The 26,548-nt window shown below is 40.9% G+C and overlaps 1 protein-coding gene across 2 annotated transcripts; it reads right to left on the bottom strand.

The window, feature by feature from the left end:
* Positions 1 to 4,864: 4,864 nt before the first annotated feature.
* On the bottom strand, positions 4,865 to 12,437 carry LOC147888306 (MAK16 protein-like protein). 2 transcript variants are annotated; one of them, XM_087393493.1, is made up of 9 exons: positions 12,194 to 12,437; positions 12,000 to 12,109; positions 11,799 to 11,917; positions 11,602 to 11,699; positions 6,226 to 6,313; positions 5,983 to 6,117; positions 5,767 to 5,878; positions 5,522 to 5,655; positions 4,865 to 5,411 (listed from the first exon to the last, which is right to left on the bottom strand). In XM_087393493.1, exons 1-9 carry the CDS (start codon positions 12,253 to 12,255, stop codon positions 5,367 to 5,369), a joined length of 903 nt encoding a protein of 300 aa, XP_087249619.1. In that variant the 5' UTR covers positions 12,256 to 12,437; the 3' UTR covers positions 4,865 to 5,366. The 2 variants fall into 2 exon arrangements, with proteins under 2 accessions (XP_087249619.1, XP_087249618.1); XM_087393492.1 differs by having other exon boundaries at positions 4,883 to 5,411; positions 5,522 to 5,664.
* Positions 12,438 to 26,548: the final 14,111 nt, after the last annotated feature.

Here is a 26,548-nt window from a genome sequence, read left to right as displayed (position 1 = left end):
GGCTGGATGCTAAGGAATTAGGATTGCTGTAGCTAGTGATGAAATGGGCTTCACGGGCTTGCTCTTATATAGCCACCAGTCGTAGTTGGTCAGGCTCAATTGGGAGGCCGACCCTGTCCACCCAAACCGGTCGACTGGAGGTCGGTCCCAAAATAGGCCACCGACCACACGATAAAACCGTGGCGCAAATTAGAGCAACTAACCTATGGTCACCGTTCGGCCCACAGCCATCTAAGATCATCTGGGGCTCCAAACGGGCCCCGCAACCCGAGAGTGGGCTGCCCCGAGAAATGCTCCGTCTACCCTCAGTGCGGTCAGTCATGGGATGCCTTCCCACACTTGCATATAGCCTAGTTGGTAGTGTGCCAACTCTATCTGAAGCTGTCCAGCCATCAGGCCACACATGGCCCCCATCTGGTGTCCAAACGAGGACCTACCGGATAACCAAGCTACTCAAATGACTTCTCCTCATATGGGGGGCTTACAAGTAGAGTTAGCTAGTTCTCGTGTAGTTACACGAGAGTGGAGCATTGATATCTAACAATTTGGAATAAAGAAATTGTGTTAATTCATAAGATCTACAAAAATGTGCTTAAGAAAGCGATTTGGCTTGTTGGGCATGTCCCCAACCCTCCAAATCGCTTTCTTAAGCACTTTTCTTGATTTGGGATGTTGGTGGTATGTATCATGTTTCCCTCTACATTGATAAACTTCTGGTCAAAAAAAGTTATCTAGTTTGTACTTTTCTACGCCTTTTGATTGTTAAAATAAAATGTGCTTCCTATTTGTCAAGCCTCAAACCACAATGAGCACATTTCTTTTAATCAAGTTTTTTTATTATGTTCGGCTTCTCCTCTTCATCTAGATGGTTTGTGAGCTAACATAATCACATGAGCAACTTTATTTGCATAAGATGATCCTTCACATCAGCAGCCTCCGACTTCATCTGCACAATAGTACATGATGTCATTAGTTATACTCTATCTTTGTTATGACTCACTCAATCTTGTATTGCAATAAACAATACTTGTCAAATTATGCTTTCTCTTCTTTGTAGTTCTTGGGTGTGATTTTTTGATGAGCTTTTTGTCATGAGCTTTTTTTCAATTTTCATGAATATTGCGAGCTTTTCATTCACCTGAGAGAGAGAGAGGGGGGGGGGTCATGGAGTGGGGTGGGTTAAAAGTTTGGGTTGTGGTTGTAGTTAAGAGGAGAGAGGGGGGGGAGGGGAGATAAAGGAAAGGGGGAGGGACGGGCGCATGGGTAAGGTGGCATGGAGAAGGGAGGGGAGGGGAGTTAGAACATATATTCATTATCATAGTGGAGAACGTAGAGGGGGAACTTATAAGGTATGCAAAGAGGAGTGCAAGGAGGAGAAAGAGGATGAGGAATGTGAAAGTTATGTTCATCTACTAAATGTAAAGGGGAAGGGAGAGCATGTGGGAAATTTGTTTATTTTAAAAGTGTATAATTTGACAAATTTGACCTCATATTTGGATTCCTCGTCGAATTCCGGTCATTTTGAGTACCAACATGACCATATTCTGATAAAAATTGGAAGAATGGTGTTTTTGTCATTTTGGCCTGTTTGGGGCCTGTTTTGAGTCTGCGCTAGAATAGATGGGGTGGCTAAGATGAATCCAATGGGATTGCATAATGAGGGAAACCCTCAGATGTGTTTGGCTGCCTGTAAAATGTGGACTGCTGTGTGGACTACTGTGTGGACTAATCGGCAGGCACCATATTTTGCCAGGAGTACCAAGAGTCTAGCGCAGACTCAAAACAGGCCCCAAACAGGCCAAAATGACAAAAACACCATTTTTCCAATTTTTATCAGAATATGGTCATGTTGGTACTCAAAATGACCGGAATTCGACGAGGAATCCAAATATGAGGTCAAATTTGTCAAATTATACACTTTTAAAATGTACATATCTCCCATAGTTCCTCCCTTCTACTTTGAATATGGACATATCTTCCATAATTTTTTGCCTCCTACTGCCACTCATATCCTCCCCCCCCTTGTGCATAGTATACACTCTTCCACCCCTCCCACATGCTATGAAAATGAACATATCCTATATTCTCTCCCCCTCTTTCTAACCTCCCCATCTTTCTTATAACAAAAACATGTATGGATTTCTAAAAAAAGCTCGCAAAAACAAAGGAAATGGTAAAAAAGCTCACATTAAAAAGCTCGCCAAAAGATTTCCCCCTTCTTTGTAGTACCTACTAGCATGTAGTCTTAATTATTGGTGTGAATTACAAAGCAAAAACATTGAATTAAAATAAATTCTCAAAGTTTACCTTCTTGTTGTTGAAAATGAATGAAAATCCTTTTGAAACACTACCATCTGTCTCCATATGAATATCGTGGCGCAATTGGACAAGTGTACAGCATTGTCTAAGTGATATAACACTCAACAGGTGTCCATTCTCATTGACCGTAATGTCAAGTGATTCATTCTCAAGAGCAAAAGAGTTAAGATCTAAATCCATTGAAACTAGTTGCTTCCCAGTCAGTCTACTACGTTTATAGTAAAAAGAAAATATAAAATTATGAGTCACAATTATGTACTTGTTTAATCATGTTGTGCACAACCTCACAATACACTTTGTTGGAAGTTGTCCTATCCCAACCATCATCTAAGAAGCTTGGAATGCCTTCATCTCCATTTTCTTAATAAGTGAGTATTATTTTGCAAACCTTGACTAAACATTTGTTGAAAATTCTAGTAGCAATGCATGGCCGTAAAGATCATTGTACTTCTATAAATAGCTCGGTTACATTGCCATGAGAAATTGACCAATCTGTGTTCCATGTTGGAGATCTCGTTTTTTCATTACACCATGCATATTACCCTTGTCTAGTAGTTGTTAAAATGAACATAAAAAAATATACACGATTGAGCTCATTATGTTGCCGTTCTACCTTGATATTGCAATTCTCCTCCCATTTAACACATCGAAGAATCCTAAAATGCATTTGACAAGCTGCTACTGCTCATGCAAAAATCAGTTATTGGGAGTCAAGAAAAAAACAAAAAAGTTATGGCTATAAAACATGAAGATTCAAAGGGATCGAGAATTTATAAAGAAAAAAATTTTGAGTTATAAAAATGAAGGATCAAAGAACTCACTTACAATTGGATTTATGCTGTGGAAGATAGTTTGGATAATCTTGCAACACTAGTTCTTTATGCATGTACACATCTTGAATATATTTCCTTTATGGCTTTCTTTCAATCCATTGTTCTTCCAAGATGCCATAAAAGTATTACTTGATCGTGGACTCTTCCTTCTCGTGGGTTGCATTAGCAACCAACTTCCTTTTGATATAACTAATATTTGCCAACAACCTTCTAGATTGATCCTATTGGCAATTTCTATAAAAGACATAGAAGAAGCAAGTCGAATAGGTGAAGTGCTCACATCGATATCTTGGTCGTCAACATTTTGATCAACACAATGTTTCGCACAAGTACAATCATGGTTTCCCGTCGACATAGAGAACTTATAGAAGATAATCCAATCTAGAACTTGAACACTTGAAAATTCAAAGATACATATTGGCAAAACGTTTGTAACATGTTCGTCGACATTTTGATCAACAAAGTGTTTTGAACAATGCATGGTCATGGTCCATTGGAAACTAATCCAATCTAAAACTTAAAACATCTGAAAACTCAAAGAAACAAATCAACAAAGCAAAGAGCTTCCGTTTATATTTTTGGTCCTTAGCATTAGCAAACTCTATAGATAATATATAAGCTGCAGGTCGACGAGGAACAACTACAGATTTTTAGTTAGTGGACCTTGGGTTAGGATCCTTGAGGACATGTGGCAAGGGGTAACTTGATTTAGACGTACGGTGACCCATTTACATCACCACTGACGTTCGTTGGTTCCAGACACATTGACGTCGCACGAGGTTTCCACGTGGGAGTTCAATGAGGAAATATAAGACTTGAAATACTTTAAAGGGATCTCTCTCTCTCTCTCTCTCTCTCCGTGAGCAATGGAAGATATGCTATGAGATGAGAGATGATGCAAAGAAGCTCGAGCGCCAATTCAAAAAAAAAAAGGCAGTTTTGTTGTGACAAACATAGAGGCAGGGTGAATCAATGCGACACCCAGGAGTACTATTTTTAAAATAAATTTTTTATTTAACAATTAATTATAAAAAGAAAACAATGTTTTTTCTTATTTACACAGTCAACGTTGGATCTGGTTCGAAAAGGAAGCCACTCCCAAAAAACCCTAATGCCTTACCAACCAGCCATTCCCTATATACAAGTCAATCCCACACTGCCCTCCAAAGTCCAAGCTTACAATTATTCATCATTGCAAATCGCCTCTGCTTTTTTGTGATCGATTGCTGGAACCACAAATCATTAAGTAGACTGACTAAATGTATAAATAATGCAATTTCCGTTTAAAATTCTTGCCAATAAAGGAGTATGCCTAATAGGCAGTGTATAACAAATGCTCCCTTTAGGAGATCTCGCATACCTTCTGGGAGCATTACCTGTCTTTACCATTCTTGCCAATGCCTAATAGAGCATTCCTTCAGCCTTTACATTGATAGATCTACCGTTTAGGAATTCATGCTATACAACTCCATCCTAGGAGCACTAGTGATTAGGATTTGAAACAAACCTCAAATTAAACTTAAGGATGCATCATACATTGGCGGCATTCGATGTAATATTGATCACACAATCACAGAACAAAAGGTTTGCGATGTTTCACCATTAGATTCCAATTTGATAGCAACTGGTACAGTAGTAAAGCAAGTGGACTCAACCACATGAGAACCCCCCTTTCCTGACTAATTACTGATCACAACAACATGCATGCACACATTGGAAAAGAACAGAACATCATGAAGACTCCTTCCTGACTATACTGGACTATTTTCACAGCATGTGTACAGCAGAAAAGAACACCTTTGCATACGCCAGCACTGGCATCTTAGCATTTTATTGTGGACACTTCAAGACTTTGAATGTCTACATTTTCTGATGGGACTCTTTCCTGATACGATTTATCATAAACATTTCAAAACGTCAGATGTTTACGTTTTCCAATCAGGAACATTTCCTCATGAAGGGCTGAAAGAAGAGGTTCCCATACAATTCGTGAAATTGAAGGGCTGAAAGAAGAGGTTCCCATACAATTGTGAAAATGACTTCTGCTTGCCACGAAACTGATTATACCGTCTTTTCCAGGACAAGCAAGCTGTTTTGTATCAACTCAACAGATGGGATCATGCCAAAATATGATAACATCTTCATCTTTTACCCAAATCTAACCTTCACATCAAAATTCCTTTTTCAACCAAAAAAAACATCTCAACAAAAATGTTACAGCCTCTGCTTTACTTCCTCTGGCTCCCCTTCAAACTCCACCTGCAAGGCTCAATGTCAACACAAAAAACAAACTGAGATATTCATAAATCCTTGACAAGCAACATGTGGCATAAAACAATTTTATGAAACGAACAATTATAAGATTGTACCTCAACATGAGCCTTCTGTTTCCTCTTCTTTGCTCTGAACTGTCTATCCCAATCAGCAGAGCTCCTCTTACTACCTATCTGTGACACACGTGTCACCTCGTTGCCACTGCCTTCAAGTTCTTCCTTAGCAGACACTGATGGGCCTGCCATTTATTAATAGAGTCACCTTTGCTGGTAGCTTAGCAGCAACTACTTTTGAACTAAAATTAGCCCGCCACCTAGTCAAGTTCAAGCAGTAAACATACCTTCCTGCATGTGATAGACATGGGCAATCTCATTGTGGCTAGGGGCAAAATCTTCCAACTCCTCTTCCTCCTCCATCTCACCCTCCACATATTCAATGGCCGGTTCCTCTTCCTGCCAACGTGTGAAAAACAGAAACATTATGTACACAATGTTTTCTTTGTAGAAGCAAAGATGATAATTACGGAAATAACACTACAGTTTCCAAGATTATCAACCTCTTCATCGTCTTGTTCGATATCCTCCTCAAGTTCCTCCTTTCTTAGTACTTGCTCATACAACTTCACAGGAAAGTTGTATATATCACCATATGTTCCACTTTCCAACCGTTGCAGCAATTCAGACTCTATTGCCTGCATGAGACAGAAATTTGAAAAGTCCATTCCAAAGATATGGTCAAGGTGGAGACGCCCAAGTATGCACCTGAAAATACATCCTAGGGAGTCACACGTGTCTAATACCTTGTCTAGAACAGCAGCAACTTCAGCTTTAGCCTCTCTTCGAGCCTCTCTCTTTACTAGTCGTGCCGGCATTGTAACAATTTTTTCCCTGTAAGTCATACGATGTGGATGAGGACATTTAAATGCAAAATGAGAAATAGAGACCCTAGTCTGATAATCATTGCACAGCGGCTCTCTCTCTCTCTCTCTCTCTCTCTCTCTCGTGCTTACACCAGTATAGCCATGCAAGGATACATAACACGTGGATATGTGTACCAGCACAAGGACATGCGTCCTGTCTACATAATCAGCTGGACCCCACTCAGATCAGCACCCCGTGCATCTATGTGAACTATCCTGCTGAAGTACCATCTTTTGTATGATTTTGTACTTGGCTGGTTCGTGTTGTTGGGTGTGGGTGTGGTTTCAATCCCTGGAACTGTGTGATGAGTCGTTTCGTCTCCTGATTTGTAACTTGACATTGAAAATTTATCCCCCCCCCCCCTTCTCTCTCTCTCCGTCCAGTATCACTTCATTGGGGAGCTAATCCAAGGCGAGATCGTGGAGCTGTTGTACTGCCCAATGGAGGACATCTCCGATATTTTTATCAACGCTCTCACTTGGAGCATCTGCCATCTCAACAGATGAATGGGTATTGGCACATAGTCATGTCATTGAGAAGTGTTGCGTACCTGCGAGCCGCCATATGAGGACAAGGGGTCAAGGCAATGTAGAAGGTAGGAGTACCTGGATAGGATAGGGCTGGAATTGTCTCGAGCAGATTCGGGGACTGGCAGCACCTAGAACAGTTTCTGGAACAGCCGCGATGACACATGTCTAGTTCTAAATGAAGAGCATTAGCACACAGGCGAAACAGCAGGTCCAACTGTGGCCATCTGTGTGGCATGGAGCTCTTGTTGTAACTGAAAATCTGTTCCTAGGGTCCAGTAATGGGCCAATTTTGCCTCTGATACGTCTTCGCGTATGGAGTGGGGGTGTGACAGTTGAATTACAGCATAGCAGTAGACACAAAATCCTTCAGCTGAGTAGTCTCATATTGAACGATCCATTGCAGAAGTACATATCTCCAGGCAATAATGATGGAGTGATGGTTTGTTGCGTTTTGTGCAGCATATTGCCTACTTATCAAAAGGTCAGAACTCATTCAACTTCATCCAGTCGAGATAAATGGGGAGATACAAGAGCTTTTATACAGAATAGGACATTCTGTTCAATGGAGTCGAGGCAGGGGGGTTTGTGAAATTGCATATTTAGGAGGATCAAGCAGGAGTACAGATGCATGGTGTCTCTGTACGGAACTGTATGGGTGTTTGGAGAGGCTTGAACAGAGCTGAACTAAGAGCAGAAGAGCTGCATCAGGTCCAGCAGACAGAGGGACAGCAGGAGCACTTTGGCAACCAGATTGCATGGAGTCTGGGTCAGCAAGAAGCCTCAAAAAGGCCCGGGACAGAGCAGTAATAGCCTGGCCAGTGTCAGGATACCACATGGTCAGGCGGGTCAGCAAATAGCCGACCAGGTCAGTTTTCACAGATCAGCAGGTTGGCTGGTTCGTGACCCAACCAAGTCAGCCGCTGGGGAATTGGCGTCCCCTTGGGGCCTATAAAAGGGATCCCATTCAGGGTTCAGTTAATACATCCAGTGAGAAAATTGCGGTGCAGTCCAGCCTGCCTCAAGGACCTATCCAGGAGTGTTCTGGTTAAGCCAGGGAGGTGGCTGCCTGCAGAGATCAAGGAGCTCAAGTTTCTTAACGATTGGCTGACTACAGGGATGCCAATCGTGATCAAGGGGCTCAAGTGTCGTCATCATTGGCTGCCCTAACAGTATCAAGGAAGACTGGATCAAGGGAGGAGAAGGAGGGTAACTCAGATTCAGGCAAATGCCTTAACAAATAAATAAAACCATAAGCTCGTAAACAGCAGATAACTACAAAACCAACGCTTATAACATACTCTTCGGAACTGTTGGGAGAGAGGAGAGATCTGACGGGGGGGAGGGGGGGCTGAGGGAGCGGCTGTTGAAGCTGAGGAACCCCCAAAGTCTTGTTGCTGTGGCAGCACTTGAGTGCTCTGGACCCTTGCCATTGGGGGGGTCTGCCTGAACATCAAAGAAGCTCTGATTCTTGCCATTGGGGTATGGTGGGGGCCTGCAGAGGCATCCTCTGACCGCTTCCCTTGGGACTGGGAGTTGCCTCACGCTCTGCCCTCGCACTCTTGCGGAGTCTGAATGAGCAGGGAAGACGGGCATGTAGTATAGGATCAAGATGAAGGTGGTACGGTAAGCAAATGGTCAAAGAACGGATTCGGCGAGGATGGCTAGGCCTTTGCTTGGCATGCTTCCCATGAGCTAGAAGAGCTTTGTCACGACAATGATTGCATGGCAGTGATCGGCACTAGCAACTTTCAAGTAGCCCTTCTGCAAGAGGAAGCTCGGGAAAGGAAATACAACAGATCCAATGAAAAGGCCTTTGCCGCTCAAGACGAGCAAAGGCACGGGGAACGGAAAGCCTAGCCATGGCAAGCCCAAGAATAAGGATGTAAAATCAGAGGATGATGGGGGAGCTTCTGATGTTGAGAATAGGAAAAAGAGAAAACACCAAAAGAAGTGCTTCTACTGTGATCAGCCAGGACACTTTGCAAAGGACTACAGAAAGAAGAGGCAAATCACCATCAAAAGGAGGAGTCCGATCAGGATGCATAAGAGATAGTCTATGTCAACCATGTGGTAATCTCCCTCGCTTAGTCATTTGAACTTCATAACTTGCTTTTGGCAGAATCTGTGCTTTGCATTTCTTAGGCGTTGAGAGATCGGAAGGTGGATACCATTGGCTGCTCTCACAGCAGCAAGGCAGGCTCGGTCGAGGAGACTTGTGCCTCAGTTTGGGCAGCAGGAGGGAGGTCAAGGATCCACAGCCATCACTGCCTTGGAAATGACTAGCAGTAGGGAGGCGTGATTGCAGGGCACACTTATGAGGCCAACTCAAGATCAAGAAGAGCACTGCAGGCCAAGTGTTTTGGAAGTGCTAAGGAGGTAGGAGAACAACCTTTTGTACGTACAGGTCCACATCTAGTCAGCACTCCATTGATAGAGGGTGTTACATTGGACATAGCTTTTGTATTGTGTCCAGATTGGACGGAAATATATTTTGTTGGTTCTACCTCTCTCTCTTATGCATTGTCTATTTACTTCCTGCACATTTATGCATAGAACACATCAAGGAAAGAAGTTTGAGATTTGAATACACCACTGTGTGAGTTCATGGGCCCAATAACCTTAACCCTAGGGTTAGCTTCCGCTACATATATCCTCTGTTTCTCTAACAGTATGCGGTCCCATGAGCACACCATCTTGGGGATACCTCTATTTTGTGGACTTTACTGATGATTGACATGGTATATCCAATGAAGACAAAACTAAGAACCCGCCCAATGAGAGGCTAGGGTAGATGAGTGAGGGCCTGTGTTGTGGGTGTGCCCGCCCCCCGTGAGGATAGATTTTTGCCCCGTGTTGGCTGGTACTCATGCCATATTGGCTGGCTGTGGAGGCGCCCTTTGTATGAGAGTGGAGGTGGGTAGGCAGCCTCCTATGTGACACATGCTTGGGCAGAAGGAGACGGCTCCCAGATCTGCTGTAGGGCTGACTGCCAGCCCTGTTTATAGGGCAGGAGGGGTCGGCCATAGGCCCCTTGCTAGTCAGCTGGAGGGCAGAGGGAACAGCCCCTGGTCAGCCCCTTTTGTAGAACTGTAGGGGTCGTCCCACGAGCAGTCTGGTCGGCCCTGCCTCATGCTGGCCGACTAGGGGGCTGGGGGGCTATATATAGGCCTCCCCCACTTGTGTTTTCACTACCTCAGTCCAGTGCCTTGTGGAGCAGCATAGCTTGCCCTGTTGAGCAGCTCTAGGGCAGGGTAGTGGAGCAGTTCATCGACTCTTTTGTGCTGCCAGTCAATAAGGTTGTTGAGCTGTCCTATGGAGCTCTCAGGCAGTTTGTGCAAAGGTTTTCCCCCAGATGTAGCGGGGTTTTCTCCAGAGATCACTTGTAGTTCTCTTGTGCCTTTCTCTCCTTCTCAGTGCCGTGTGTGTGAGGGAGACCACAAAGTGAAGACTTGGACTATTAGGTTCCTTGTATTTCAGCCTTACAAAAGACTCTCTTGTGCCCCTTCAAATAGAGGCCAGGAGTTCCACCCATTTGGGTTTCCAACCACACACTTGTGTAGTCCTCCTCCACATACTTGGTTACATCAAACACACAAAGTACAATAGGCATGCTCCATGTGACACCATTAATGAGGCCCATGATCTTTCATGTGACCCTTCATGAGAACCATGTGTACACTCACCTTCAGCCTCTAGGGAGTGTTTCTCAACCATGATTCTTTTAACATTGACATGGCTGACTACTCTACCCATCATGCAATTGAATATCACTTTTGCTTCACTCATTCCAAACAACACTATCAAATAATCGTATAATCCCTATGGAGTACGAGATGCCATTTTGTGAATATCCTGCAGAGAAATCCGTACATGATAATAACCTTCTTTAAATCAATGCGACAGATTATCAAAGCACCTCACAACTAGTCTAAGATATTGTCAAATATTGAAATTAATTGCAGACAAATTGTCACACTACTCCCTTCTAGCTGTGCTGCTCATGGTGAGCATCAGCGGCCTTCTAGTGAATGCAGAGACTGGCCTCACAGGCCTCCTTTTATAGGGGAGCCCTCACCTTCAGATCTGGGCTGAGTGGCCCCAATCACCTTAGGGTGGATAACCCAATGCTTGACCTTCCACTGGCCGCCCAGGACCTAGGCCTATATATGCTCCCAGCCCTGGTCCTTCCAAAGCCCTTTTGCTGCGCCCTCCGTGTCCCTTCATGTATACATATATCCTGTCCATGTGTCAGCCCTTCTGCTATCTCTGGAGGACCATCTCTTCCTAGATCTGCCCATGTGGGACAAGTAACACGTGCTCACATGGCAGCCTCTCTCAACCGCTTGTCCTATGTAGGTATCCTGCCCTGATACTTTCCTCTTCTACTCCAACACGTTCGCCGTTCTATATTTTCAAATGTTGTGGGTTCATAGTTTATTTGTGCACCATCTAAGTGAGATTGGAGAGAGTAAGTGATCCTCCCACAGTGTGAGGGAGATACAGTTCATTGTTTACATAATGTTCTAGGCAGAAGGTAATCGCCTGCCTTCTTTACAGCTCTGTCTGGATGTTGTCAGCATTCCTCCAAGCAGGGCTTGAGCCATTGGAGAAGACGCCTTACCATGTTTCACATAAAACATAGATTATAATGAAAGGACCTAACACTTCTGTAAACGTTAAGAATCTAGATTTTTGATAATAAGGGCAAAGGTACGCACACATTACCTTACTTTCAGAGCTAACTTGCGCTTTCGAATGAGGTATTGTGTCATCTTTGTAAGACGCTGTTTATTTTTATGGACCAGAAACTTCGGCCAGTGCTCCTTTCCAAAAAATTAGAGTTTTTCATCAGCCAACTATACACGTAGACGTCTTTAAAAAACCAAATTTGAGCGCTTTGTGATATGGGATAGAAAAAATACCAAATATTTGTCGATAATCTCCAAAGCTTTTCCATAATTTTTTGGGAGTTTTACTCTTTCCCACATATCTTTGGGCGTATGCGCTCTTTCAATGCTCTTCATGTAGAGATAGAGAATCCCTGTAGACAGTAGCAAAACATCAAACGTCCCGTGATGTTTCTAACGCAATAAAAACTTTGAACAACTCTGAGGGAGGACAACCATCATGTTCCCTGATTGTCGCATAGCGGCTGTTGGCGAGAGGGCAGGAACTTCGATTGCAGAGTCCAGATACATTATATACGTTCCGGCAGAAAGTTTGAGTTTGCGTTCTACATATCATCATCAAAGTACCATGTCACCACCTAGTCAACGTATTATGTGGAATTCAGAATGTCAATTGCGAAAGGGCATACCGAGCCTTGAAGCTGCAGTGGCCGTGGTTGATAATCTGCCAAATCACCTCATCGTGCTGCATAACGATCCGCAATCACGACCGGCTTCAGCTGGAGATTTAGAGATGAACACACAGTGGCAGGTGCTCGCTGACTAATATGGGGAAAGACAAGCCAAATCTTCTACAAGTTTGCTTGGATTCAATTGCAGGCGCTGCACGTCATTGAAGGTTGGAGTTCTCCATGAGTGTGGTGCTTATGCAAGTTGTAGTCAATATTGAAATCTCCCAATGGTTGAGGTTATTTTGGCCCTAATTCTCTTCTTTGGCAAAGCTTATCTAATCCGTCTGCCTAATGATCTTTGACACCATTATGTACTTTTCTCCACAAGTTATCCTTTATCCTTGATACGTATGTTGTTTTACTCCCATTTATTGGCCTGACCTATGGGAAGGGTATAGGTATGGTTGCTCTCTTTCAAAAGGTAAATTAATATAATTTATATTTTTTGTATTACGTCCACATGGCAATTTCATATTGGTTTTCAAATGAAACCTCGTTTAAGGTATATTTAAGACGTAGATTAGGTTTCTGAACCAAATCTCTGCAACACATTCCTGCTCTGACGAATTCCTTCTATTGTCGTCACATATGAAAATTTTATGGCATGCTTTCATGTTATGTTGTTTTGTTGTGCACTCTAAGGATTTTTTATTTATGGGAGAGATACTCTCGCAGAATTTTCACAACTGGAGCGCATGTTTGTGGTAGTATAAGAGGGTGTGAATTCGTGAATCGTTCACCTATGGCTAAGAAAGATTACCTTCCTGAAGAAGCCATGTGTGAGCCCGGGACACTGGATGGATCTTGACTTGCATGTTAGATGAGGTCTATCAATGAGACCATTGATGGTAGAAAGGTGATTGTGTGGGAGCACCTTATTCTTGCTAGGGCTTGGGCGCTAGCTGGCCCCCATGATGGGGGTTCGGGGGCGAGAGCCCCCTAGGTGACGGTGTAGGAAATATTCCTTGAATATTCCATGGATGACTAGTCGGTTCCACCAACTAGATTGATTGGTCAGCTCCACCAACTAGGTCGATTGGTCGACTCCAAGACTACATTGATCCAACAATCGCCCTCATAGCTATAAAGAGGTGACCTCCCCAGTCCATTGTATCAGATCAGTTTAGATCAAATCAGATCTTCCAACTAGTAGCTCTTCACCTAGTATCTGTCTAGATCGCCATCTAAGCTCCACTATGGGAGTGCACGGGTGGATGGAGCCATCATCTGTACTACCGTAAAAAAACACGGTCCTAGGTGTGTTATTCAAACAAGTACTTATTGGATTGGGGCTCCACTTTGCACGCAAGTATCTTTCAACTAGGTTGAGGTGTGTGCAAAGTATTGTGACCATTGGATATGCCTTGCATGGTCGATCACGCATTATACACAGTTTTTCCCCTAGTGATATGCACATCCACAAAAAAACACGCCCTTAGGTGTGTTATCTGACCAAGTACTTATCGGATGGGTGTGCCTATTTGAAAACATGTCAATACCACCTAGGTTGAGGTGTAGGAAAAGTAATGTGCCCATCGGATATGCTTTGCATGGTCAATTGAGCATTAAATACCATTTTTGCCTTGGTGTCATGCACATCCGTAAAAAAACATGCTGCTAGGTATGTTATCCGATCAAGTACTTATGGGATGGGCATGCCACTTTGCATGTAAGTCAATTCCACCTAGTTCATGCAAAGTATTATGCCCATCGGATATGCTTTGCATTGTCGATCAAGCATAAAACACCATTTTTGCTCTAGTGTAAGAGAAGATACCTGAACCTAAAGAGAGACAATATCCAGAAACTGATTTCCTGTAATCAACATCTCCAGCCCAATCTGAGTCACAATGACCAGCCAAGGAAGTGCCCTGTACCATAGGTGATGCCATAATCAAGAGTGCCCTTCACATACATGAGCACCAGCATCCCTGCATTCCATTGATTCTCTCGAGGCTTATTGGAGAACTTTTGGGATGCTCTTGGCTTCACCTGTCTCTCTCTATACATACATACATATATATATATATAGAGAGAGAGAGAGAGAGAGAAGTAGAATTTATTAACATCCACAGGGGGCCAAAACCATAATGCATTGATAGTGGCATCTTCCAATATGCACAGTGGCGTGCGCAGTATCATCCCATGTTTCTACATAGCAAAGTCTCTCCAAATTCTTCATCTCTTCACCATGGATGGTCATGTGATTAGAGGCTTCTGAATCAACATACCACAAATTATTAGGACTACCAGCATATTTTGTTATTATAGAAGCTTGTATCACAAATAGGTTCTCATTTATGTCATCACTCGATGATATATATTGCTTTGCTATAACTTCCCACTTTTGTTTTGCGACAGACCTTCTTCATATGGCTTGGTTTTCCACAGTAGTAGCCTTCAATACTATTGTTTATTCCTTTGCATCCTTCCACAGCCTCTAGAGTTGCCTTGTCCACCTCCATAATTATGCTCATCTTGTTGATTTTGATTTCCAAACCGTCCACCTAAACGGTCACCTCTATGCCTCTACTTGCATTTTAATAAAAGGAAGTCTCATTTGAATTTCCAGTATAACGGCTAGTTCCATTCCTCTACTCTTCACTTATCAAAATAGCAATGAGCTCTTAAAAATCAAGAAATGTCCCACATACTCCAATGGATGTCTGAAATGGATGACACTCATTACCAAGACCGCCGTTCAAGGTCCCAGACACTAGGTCATCATCTTTCGTTGCACCAATAGAAGCAACAAATTATCTACTAGCTCATTTACCCTCATGGAGTACTCATTAATGTCCATTATCCCCTTTTGTACATTGTGAAAATATTGCGCGATCTACATCTTTGATGCCTACGTATTAGTCCTTTAGCATTGTTGCATCCCGTATGTGCACAATCATTGCATCCAAAATTCTAATAGATAGCCATTACATAACCTTTATGGATCTCTTATGCTAGGTCTTGAAAGCGTACACTTGCATTGGGGTGGGGGACTCAAGGAGAATAGGTTCATGTTCATCGCCTATGATGAAGTCCCAATAGCCCTTACCCCTACGTGAGACTATTAGATGCCATCTCAATAGACTGCAACAAACAACTTGCAACTAAAAACAAATAATTTGCCTCACAACAAGGGAAAATGACATCTTTTTTGCAACCTCAAACTTTTGTCAGATGGGTTAAAACCGTAGTTTTGTAATTGAAACTTGTATCCTGCAACCACACATATCAAGTGATGTTTATGCATACACATCCAACACTACTCTGCACTTTTCAATGTCTCTGCACCAAAGGCATAGTCCCAAATTTCATATCGCAACCTTGCGATCCAAAAATGGGGCTCGAAACAACTTTGAAATATGATGTTTCGCGACAAAAATGACTACAGAGTTTGTTTCACTCAGGTCATGCTCTCGAGCTCTGTGCCAAAGGTCATTTTAAATGGAGACAATGCACCTTGCACTCATGGCTATGTGCTTGCCGAGATTTCTCCCCAAAGTTTGAATGAAAATAGAAACAGATTCTCTTACCAAGATGTCAAGCTACAACACACATATACAAAGATGGGTGGACACTATGTATCTAGAAGTGTTCCACAATTCCTAATATACATGGTTCACAAGTTAATCCAAACCACTATCTAGTAAACAAACATAAATGTCATATAGTTTTTATTCCCTAGCTATATACAAAGCATATCCACCACCAACCATGCTGGTGCCATAAAGGAATGACAATCACCAAGCATCTTGTGAGTATGACCATGTGTTGAGCTTGGCATCTCAGCACATTGTTCCAAATACCTCAACCTAAATGCAAGTATCAGTAGGATTGGGGGGTTTAAATTATCTCCAAGCGTTTATGGAAACACCATTGTCTAGCTTAACAAATGTGAAATGCAACTCCAAACATTGGTCAATGGCCAAATGTGCCTTACGTACCTGTTGCCACATCTATGCTATATTTCTAGAGAAAGAATCAAAAGAACATGGATGAGGGCCCCAAGCATGACTATATTGACACTTGCATCTTTATCAAACTAGAAAGGTGGAGAGAAAAAGAAGTGCCACTACGGTAAGTGATTTGGACTTCCATAATAAAAAGAAGGAAAAATAAAAACAAGAGCACCATGCCAACCCTGTTGCTACCCATAAAGCAAAGGAAACCAATTTTGGCACATTTGAAACCAATGCTTGCATCCTTTGAGAACTTAATGTTCAATATGAAGATTATGCATTTTGAGTTCTCTATATGTTTTAAGTTTTGTATGAAGGTTTAGAAGGGTCTCCACCCCCTAAATGGTTGTATTAGAATTTTTATTTTTTAGGCTTTCTTTAATAATAGGGTATTTGTTAAGGGAGTAGACTCAACCTACCTAAAACTCAATGTGTCGTGGGGATCTCAATGCATTACCATCTAGTCAATGTGAGCTCGTGTAGCAAACCCATGATCATAGCCTCTAGAGTCCTCACTCAATGTCGTTCCACGAGAGAGAGAGAGAGAGAGAGAGAGAGAGAGGGGGGGGGGGACGTATACATTGCAACAACAGGGCGACAAGAAGGAGAGTAATCACAATAGGGGGAATGTAGATGTGGCAACAATAGGGCGATAAGAAGGAGAGCAATCACAATAGTCAACACAAAAGAGGGCAAGAAAGTAGATAGCATGTATTTCTTGCAAATGAAAAGTGAAGACCAAAGTCAAAGACTTTGGCTTTTATACAAGACCTTTTTGAGGTTTAGGTCTAACCCTAACTTTCCACTACTAGACCTAATTCTCTCAAATGGCCAATATATGTCCAAATTGAGATCTGATTGTGGGGCCTCTTCCTAGTAGCTTTGGGAACATGATACGAGGCTTCTCTACTTTCCTCTCTATATTTCAATTAAATGTATTCCACTGTTTACAAAGAATAGTGCCTCACAACATATGTACAAAATGTGGTAGGACCCACATTCCTATGTTAACCCCATTTATTGGGTTAACATGCCCCTAGACCTAATTGAGAACCTGTCCCTTGGGATTGTCATGTAGATTGGAAAATGATGGGGGATTAGTTGATCCAGTCGAGGAAATTTCGACAGCGGCCGAGGAAAGAATTATCTTGGCGACAAAAGAAGTGGTATGAAAGAGATGATTCCGTACTCACATTCTTCCTTAGTCGAGCGCACATTCTTGATGAGGGGCTAGGTGAAACATAAAAATTGGATTGTGTCAATCATTGTGATGGACCCAGTACCGTTTTGTATTATTGCCAGAATCCTTTGATTTAGTCGCACATAGATGCTGTTGTGGTAAAGGTGGAATGGGGAATGAGTGAGCAGTTCCACTAGATATCAGGATCACTGGCTTGGAGTTGATTGAAGTATTGCCATGACCATTGATCTTTGATGGGAATGTGCAAGGGGTCTATGCAAATTGATGTCAGTTGTGCATAGTATATTTCCCATCGGTGCCTCTGCCTCAAGAAAGGAACTCACCAAGGTGGTTGTGGGCCGAAGGTATAGACTTTGTGATGGGAGCCTTGGGATCTATCATTGTAATCCTCCTCTTGTATGGCAATGGTGTCGTCAAACCCATCAAGACAAAGTGGTTCACAAAATTCATGAAAATGCCCACAAGCTTAAAGGAAAGACAAGCACTAGAAATGCAGCTGCAATATTAAAGCAAATCCTTGACAATCATGCAATACCACAGCCTCATCTTCCACAAAAAATGTCGGATGGAAGTGTGGAATGCCAACATCATCTTCCTTTGGGAATGACAAAGAAGGCTGTGCTAGAAATAGTCAATAAAAATTTACAAGATAGAGAATACAACATAATTTCAAGGGCAACCTTCTATAAAATTTGGCGTGGATAGTTTTTCCATGTCAAGACACCATCAAAGCAAAGGATTTCAAAATGCAAGACATGTGATGAATTGAAAAATGCCATTGAACATAGTAAATGTGAGCACAAGCGAGGAAAATATATAAGATGATGAACAATCCATTTAACTCATGTGCAAGATGCTAGATTGTTGTATGCCTCTTGGAGAGAGGAAGCTATTGTGCATGTCAAAAAGTCCATGTGCATTACCATTGATGGCATGGATTAGAATACAACAACATTACCAAGGTATAGATGTACCTCACCACCATTGGAGGGAAACGTAGACTAAAAACACATTTGTGTGGAGTATTAGTGCATGGATTTTGACTCTTTTGCAATGTATGGATTGATTTCTTGCATGAGCACGATAGTAACTAAGTTGCAACATCCATCATGAAAGCAATACAAAAGATCAGAGATGCACGTGGATGTTTACCTTGCATATACATGCCAATAACTGCTGGAGAGAAAATAATAATAGATTGATATTTGGTTTATGCTCTATGCTGGTTGGTTTGAAAATATATAATGAAGTGCAAGTTGGTTTTCTTCTTGTCATTCATACAAGTGAAGACATAGATCAAATATTTAGTGTTATCTTTGGCAAGTTAAAGTCAAGGGATGTTATTGGAGGATATGATGTCTCAAATTGGGGAAAAAATAGGAGGCTCTTAAAAGGAGGAATCAAAAGCGGCTCTCTTGGAGAGAATGGTAGATTGGAGGGCATTCATAGCAATGATGGAATGGAATCACTACTCAGTGGATGGAGATCATTTATGGAGTGAGCCATATGCTTTATTACAGAGAATAACTCCATTGGAGGAAACTAGATTTGTCTTTGCAAAGAAGAAAGCACTTGATGTAGATGAAATGAAAGGCTTGGATGCCTTTATTAAACATCTTCAAAGTAGATTTGACAAAAACAAGAAAATTTAATGAGCATTGAATACTCTAAAACTTTTTGGCTAGAAGAAGCTATGGCACCAACATCCACATTGGATACAAATACTGCAATAGATTAGGAAGAAGTTGAGCAATGCCTTTTACCTCGGAAATATTGTGGTAGGAAGGGGGATAAACCCTTACCAAATTTTGTACCCTCTGATGAGATTGAAGAGGGTATGTTTGTTACAGTTTGGGCATCTGATGCTCATATAGCAAGGGATTAGAAGGGAATGCCTATAACATTCACAGCTTTATGGTTTCACCAAAGACTTTAAAAAGTATCCCCAAAAAATACACAGTAAAACAACTATATGAGGGTTGCTTGCAAAAGAAACGTGAATGGATTCCAAATAAAGAGGGCTTGATAGAGGTGGAAGTGAGTAGCATTATTCATTTCTAGAAATCAAGGACTCAAAGTTACAAAAAGAAGCATGGCTATGATGTTGAAAAATGTATCACAATTCTTGAGCCTAGCCTTGCACATATTAAACATCATTTGGCTAGGCTTAACCCATCAAGTAAAAATGCAATACCAAAATCTAATGACTCTGAATGAGATTCAGAAGCATAGGAGAATATATTGAATGCCTTGTTCTTGGAAAATGGTATATCTATACAAATGGTATTCAATCAAATGGTGTATCTATACACCCGCTATATATTTAATTCAACCATTGACTCTTTCCATATAATGCATATTGAGTGGAGGTGCACATTTTTAGCTTTATTAGACCATATTTGTGAGGGGGTGAACCATTTTTTTGCAAATTTACCCATGATGTATCAAGTAGAGGTCACCACTTACAACCTTGGGGATTTTTTAGGTTTATTATGTGGAACTCACACATCTAGTGTTCCCAAAATACCCAATTTATGAGTCTACTAAGTGATATTGGTCGTAGATGACCAGTTCAAAAAAAAAGTCCAAACGAAGCAAGAAAGTCCAAAATTTTTGAATACAGTGTTCCATGAAAAAATTGTGTTTTGCTTGAATTCTAATCATATAACCAAGCACTAAGTGGTACATGAAGAAGGGTGTCTCAGCCTATCTAGCTGAGATTCAGTTGAGATTCCCTTGTGAACAAAAGGGCGAGTCTTTCAGGTTTCCCTATAGGGATTGAGCCTAGCATGGAAGCGCTACTGAATTTTCCCAAGGCCCCAGTACCACTGATTGGAGCTCATATCATCAGTCTCCATTCATAAAATTTGATAAAAATACACTCAGCTGAGTTATGGGATTTATCCAAAATCTAAAACTTTATTTTGTCCAGATTCCTGCATAGATCTCTGTGAGTTCAGTGCATGGAATTTTGCCCGTTCCCCATGTGGATCTTCCAACTTCCCGTGTGGAACTCAGAACTAACAAAACCTTTTTAAAAAAAAGAAGTATATAGTTTGAAACTAGTCCACACAGGTTTTAGGTCTTGAGCAAAGCTATTTTTCCCTTGTCTCATGCACCTTTGGTCAGGTAGAGTGATAAGCATTGAACATCATATTAACATTGTGGCAAATACAATCGCTTCCTGCCACACACCCAACTTTGCATCCATACAAGTTAGAAGTTCACAACTTAGCTTGTGTCTCGAGTTTGAGTCCTTCCCAAGGAATTGGTCTTATTCTTTTTCTTGTTTATCTAAAATTCTTTCTAGTTCATGTGGTAAAGATGCAGGTTCAATGAGTTCAACTAGGACTTCATTTCCAATGAGATTATCATCATCTCCTAATTTTCTTTTTAGCCTACTCACATGAAAAACTAGATGTACTTTACATCCCTCAGGTAAGGCTAATCTGTAAGCAAGTTCGCCAATCCTATTAAGTATTGTGAATGGTCCACAATACCTAAGAGACAACTCTGTACATTTACCTATCTTTAGAGATTCTAAAGATTCAAGCACCTTTAGGTAGACTTTCTCATTTGCTTCAAACTCCAACTTCCTACGGTGTCGGTTTGCATAACTCCGTGCTCTATCTTGAGCTCTTATTATGCTATCTTTAGCTAACTTAAGCATTTGATTCATATCTTCAAGAAAGCCTTTGGCTGCTTGAACCTTCTCTTTTTTGAGTCCCACTATCATTAGGGCTCTTGGTTGAAATCCATACATCATCATGAATGGACTAAAACCCATAGTTGAATGTGTGGCACTATTATATGCAAATTCTAATATGGGCAGATACTGTTCCCAATTAGTTTGCCGTTTACTTACATATGCTCAAAGCATATCCTCTATGATCTGATTGACCCTTTCAGTTTGACCATCACTCTCTGGATGATCCATGATTCTCATATTCAATGAAGTTTCTAACCTCTTAAAAACAGCCCTCCAAAAATGGCTATTAAATTTGCTATCCCGGTCACTAACAATACCTATTGGTAGCCCATCCAGATATGCTCCACAAATAGCCTACATAATTCTAGAGTTTTAACACCTTCACTGATAGAAATAAAATGAGCCATCTTGGTCAACCGATTCACAATTACCCACATTGAGTTGTGCCCCCTTTGTGTCCTAGGTAATCCCACAATGAAATCCATGGAGATGCTTTCCTATTTGCGAGATGGAATCTCTAAGCCTCCTACCTTAAGGCATAGCCTTATTGACCTGGCATTTTTGGCACTTCAATACATAATCTTGGATGTCCTTACCTATTCTAGGCCAAAAGAATTGTCTTTTCAGAAGCATGTATGTCTTCTGAATTCCTAGGTGTCCAACACTTGGACTATCATGACATTCAAAAAGAATTTGGCACCTAATGTCATTATTATCCGAGACACATACTCTACCCTTGTAGAGCAAGTAGCCATCTTCAATAGTATATTTTTTCCACTTGAGTCCTTTATCACCAACCTATAGTGTGTCACCATTTCCATGCAACTCCTCAGTGAAAGCCTCTCGATTAGTTGGATCCCTATTTCTAATTGCTTTCCATATTTCAGAGAAGTGAGGATCAAACTCACATTTCCCCTTTAATGACTCTAGGAAATCATTATGAAGTTGAGTAAAACTCAATTCATTAACAATTGGCATTTGGCTAAGAGAGTATGCTACCACATTGAACTTCATTTTCCTATATGTCAATTGTATATCAAACTCTTGCATTAACTCATCCCATCTAGCTTTTCTACCTTTAAGCTCTTGCTGATTACAAATCCACTTAATGCTCTCCTGATCAAAGATGATCTCAAATTTTGCACCATATAAGTAGTGCCCCCACTTTTTTAAAGCATAGACTATAGCATATAGTTCCTTCTCATATGCCGAGAAATCAATTGGGCATGATCTAACTTTTTGCTTTCAAAAGCCACTGGTCGACCTTTTTGTATAAGTACCGCCCCAACAGTAAAATCACTGGCATCTGTCTCAACCACGAATAGTTCATTGGAATCCACTACTTTTAAGACAGGAGCTGCTGCTATAGCTACTTTTAATTTTTCAAAACTTCTCTTTTGATGTTCATCCCATATGAAGGTGCTTCCCTTCCCCTTAAGCTAGTCTGTCATCCGAACAACAATCCTAGTGTAATCCTGGATGAGTCTCCTATAGAATTCTGACAAACCTAAGAATATATATAATTCTTCTAGATTTGTAGGATGTGTCCATTCCAATATGGCCCTTACTTTGTCAAGATCCATACAAACCCCTTCTTGGGAAATAATATGTCCCAAGTATTTCACTTCTTTTTCAAAGAGTTCACATTTGGATTCTTTAGCAAAGAGTGAATTATCTCTAAGGATCTGGAACACTTTTCGCAAATGTTCCAAATGCTTTTTCTTGGTTTTACTATAAATAAGGATATCGTCTAAAAATACTACAGCAAATTTCCCTAGATATGGCCTTAAGACACTATTCATAAGTGTCATGAAAGTTGATGGAGCATTTGTTAATCCAAATGGCATTACTTTAAATTGATGTCTTAGGGACATCCTCTTCCCTAATTCGTACTTGGTGATATCCTAATCTTAAATAAATTTTAGCAAAATAATTTCCCCCTTGCAATTGATCAAAGAGCTCATCAATGCGAGGCACAGGATACTTATTTTTTATGGTGATTTTATTTAGTGCTCGGTAAACACATAGTACCATCCTTTTTCTTTACCAGTAAAACTGGTGTAGACCAAGGTGTGCTACTTGGTTGGATTTGGCCCTTCCGAAGATATTTCGTTAACTATCTTTTGACCTCACATTCCTTTGTTTGACTAAGCCTATATGGGGGTTTATAAACAGGGGTAGATCTAGGAATTAAATCTATTTTATGATCTACTTCTCTCTTAGGAGGTAAACCATCAGGTAAATCAGACGGAAAAACATCTTTCAATTTAAACATAAAATCATTGAAAGAAGATTTATACTTTTTAACATAATTAAAAACAACATGACTTCTTTTTGATGCAAAAGACATAAAATCACCAATAAAAGTAAGTTCACAGAGATATACATTGCATTCTTCTTGGTGTAGTAGTCATTCCAATTCCATCGAACAAATAAGAGGAGAGTTAGGCACATCATGTTCTCCTTGAATCTGGAAGACTCTACCCTCTTTTTCAAACATAATGGAGTTATTAAGATAACTCCGCTATAAGCTATGCCCAAGAATATATAGCCATTCTCGACCATGCACTACATCTGTTCAGTTGAGATGCATGATTCAGAAATCCAAGGCATCTTGATAACCTTGAATATCCACCTCTAGACCATGTATCATGGTGTCCCAAACTTTTTTATCACTTCCCTTTGCCAAAGAGACCACATATTTATGGGCACTGGGACTCTCATGCATTTTTAATTTCTTAACTAATGAGTAGTTCAAGAAATTATGTGTTGCACTATCATCGACCATCACTCTTACACTTTGCCCCTTAAATTTTCCATGCATCCTCATTAAATCATGAGGACCAAAGGTGGGCTGCCACATTGCCGATGATAGACAACACATGTGGGTGATATCCTCATGATAGACCTATACCTCAGTGTGCTTTTCAGTACCATTAAGTGGCAACACTTGCATCGCATGTACTTGCTTTTGTGGAGGTCTATTTGGGGCTTTAGCTCCCGCTTGTTTATTTCTTAACTAACGAGTAGTTCAAGAAATTATGTGTTGCACTATCATCGACCATCACTCTTACACTTTGCCCCTTAAATTTTCCATGCATCCTCATTAAATCATGAGGACCAAAGGTGGGCTGCCACATTGCCGATGATAGACAACACATGTGGGTGCTATCCTCATGACAGACTTCTACCTCAGTGTGCTTTTCAGTACCATTAAGTGGCAACACTTGCATCACATGTACTTGCTTTTGTGGAGGTCTATTTGGGGCTTTAGCTCCCTCTTGTTTATTTCTTAACTAACGAGTAGTTCGAGAAATTATGTGTTACACTATCATCGACCATCACTCTTACTCTTTGCCCCTTAAATTTTCCATGCATCCTCATTAAATCATGAGGACCAAAGGTGGACTGCCACATTGCCGATGATACACATCACATGTGGGTGCTATCCTCATGACAGACCTCTACCTTAGTGTGCATTTCAATACCATTAAGTGGCAACACTTGCATCACATGTACTTGTCTTTGTGGAGGTCTATTTGGGGCTTTAGCTCCCGCTTGTTTATTTTTACGACAGTTCCAAGCAACATGGTCTTTGCCCAAACATTTGAAGCAAATATTTTCTTTCCTGGCCGTTTCATAATCCTCTTTCTTCAAGAGAGGATAATTTTGTGTTTGAGGTTTCTTAGGTGGTACCTGAGGAACCTCCTTCTTAAAGTGCCCCTTCCTTTTCAAATTGGGAAATTTGTTGAACTTTGGAACAAAACCTATTTGTTTTGAAGTTCCAACTTTGAATTTCCCCATCATATCATCGTATATTTGGGCATACTTAATGGCTTCCTCAAAGGTTTTAGGAGAATTTCTTTTCACCTCAACCTTATAAGTGTCTTTGAGACCTCTCATGAAACCCCTTATCTTTTGGAATACATCAATTCCCTTCAGCTTAAGGACTGCCTCCCTATAGTTCAGTATGTACTGGACTAAAGTGTTTTTACCCATAGTGCAATTTTCCCAAGAATCCCACACTCTTTCTAATTCATTTTTTGATAAAAACTCTTTTAGGAAGGCTTGTTTAAACTCAGTCCAATGCCTAGGAATTCTATCACTTTCCTTGAGGCTCATCCACCATTTGTAGGCTTTATTTTCAAGGGAAAGACTTGCTTCCACAACTTGATTTTTAGGAGGGGTATTCGTGAGTCGATGGAAGTCTTGCCACTTTTGCAAGAACATATTAATCATATCTTTATTATGCTCTTTTTCTTCCCCATTGAAAATTGGCAGTTTCAAGTCCTTAAGTATATTAGATGTTTCTCTAAATGGAGAGGTGGACCTCTCAACTTGATTAGGTGATTTTTCAATAATAGTTATCGATTGAGAATCGGCTAACTTAGTTATAGCTTCAGCTAGGGTTTTCAATGTATCACTGATAACTCCTAGCTATGTTTCTATATTTTGCATTTGAGTTTCAAGTTTAGTGAATTCCGTATACGAAATTCCATAATCACCATAGTCTATATCCTCCATTTCCACGTTATCCTCTTGAGTTTCAATTTGTACCTCCTCATGTATTTCCTCTCCATCTATCGCTTTTCCTTTTCTTGCCCTTTCCTCAGCCTCTCTAACCATATCATCTCTTTTTGGAGTTGTCAAAATTTTTTTTTTGCGTGGTTTCTAGAAATAATAAAGCAAAACACTTTATGTCAAAGAGAAAAATATGATGCCCACTTCCTTGATATTTGTTAGAGGTTTTGGATTTGTCCTTGGAATCGAGTCGTCCTTGCACTCTTTTAATTCACGATCTTGCTTTTTTGCTTCCCTCGATCTCGAACTCTAAAATCCTAGTTTTAGTTTCCTTTCCTTTACATTTCAAACTCCTGGAGCTGATGTCCAATCTTCTTCTTTGAAAATGGCGAGGTTAGGAAGATTGGGAAGAATAAGGGGGTAAAAAGGTATTGAAACCTCAAGAAGAAGAGGGGTAGAAAAGGTGTTGGTGATGTGGCTTTTAATAAGGTCTTGTAGACCTTAGATGATGTGGCAATTTCTTATCTGCAAATGAATTCTCTATAAGCAACGTGCTATGTCAGAGAAATGCGGCATGATACCAATGTTGCATCGACCGGTGCTTTGTATTCCTCACTACTGATTCAAAGTCTTTTTTTTTGGAGACGGAAGGGACAGAACGTAAACATGTATTTGAAGCCAGTAGCTAGTAGCCCAGACGTTGCAACTTTTTACATCGGATTCATAATTTTGTAGATCATCTCTGATAGCCTTAGTGAGGCGGCTACATAGTGTAGATATTGCAATAATGCAATTTGCAATATGCTTCAAGGCTCTGGGACTTGGGAGTCGAGAGCTTCAAAGTTACGTGAGTCGTGACCTCAAAATTTAGATTCTTGAAAGACTACAACAGCCAGCTTTAATTATTGCTCTCCACTCAACGT

This window comes from Dipteris shenzhenensis, chromosome 22 (genome assembly GCF_047967505.1).
Source record: "Dipteris shenzhenensis isolate YYH24624 ecotype China chromosome 22, Dip_SZ_1.0, whole genome shotgun sequence".
Classification (NCBI taxonomy): Eukaryota; Viridiplantae; Streptophyta; class Polypodiopsida; order Gleicheniales; family Dipteridaceae; genus Dipteris; species Dipteris shenzhenensis.
Note: the sequence above shows the minus strand (reverse complement) of the source record. Positions and strands in the feature narration are given on the sequence as shown.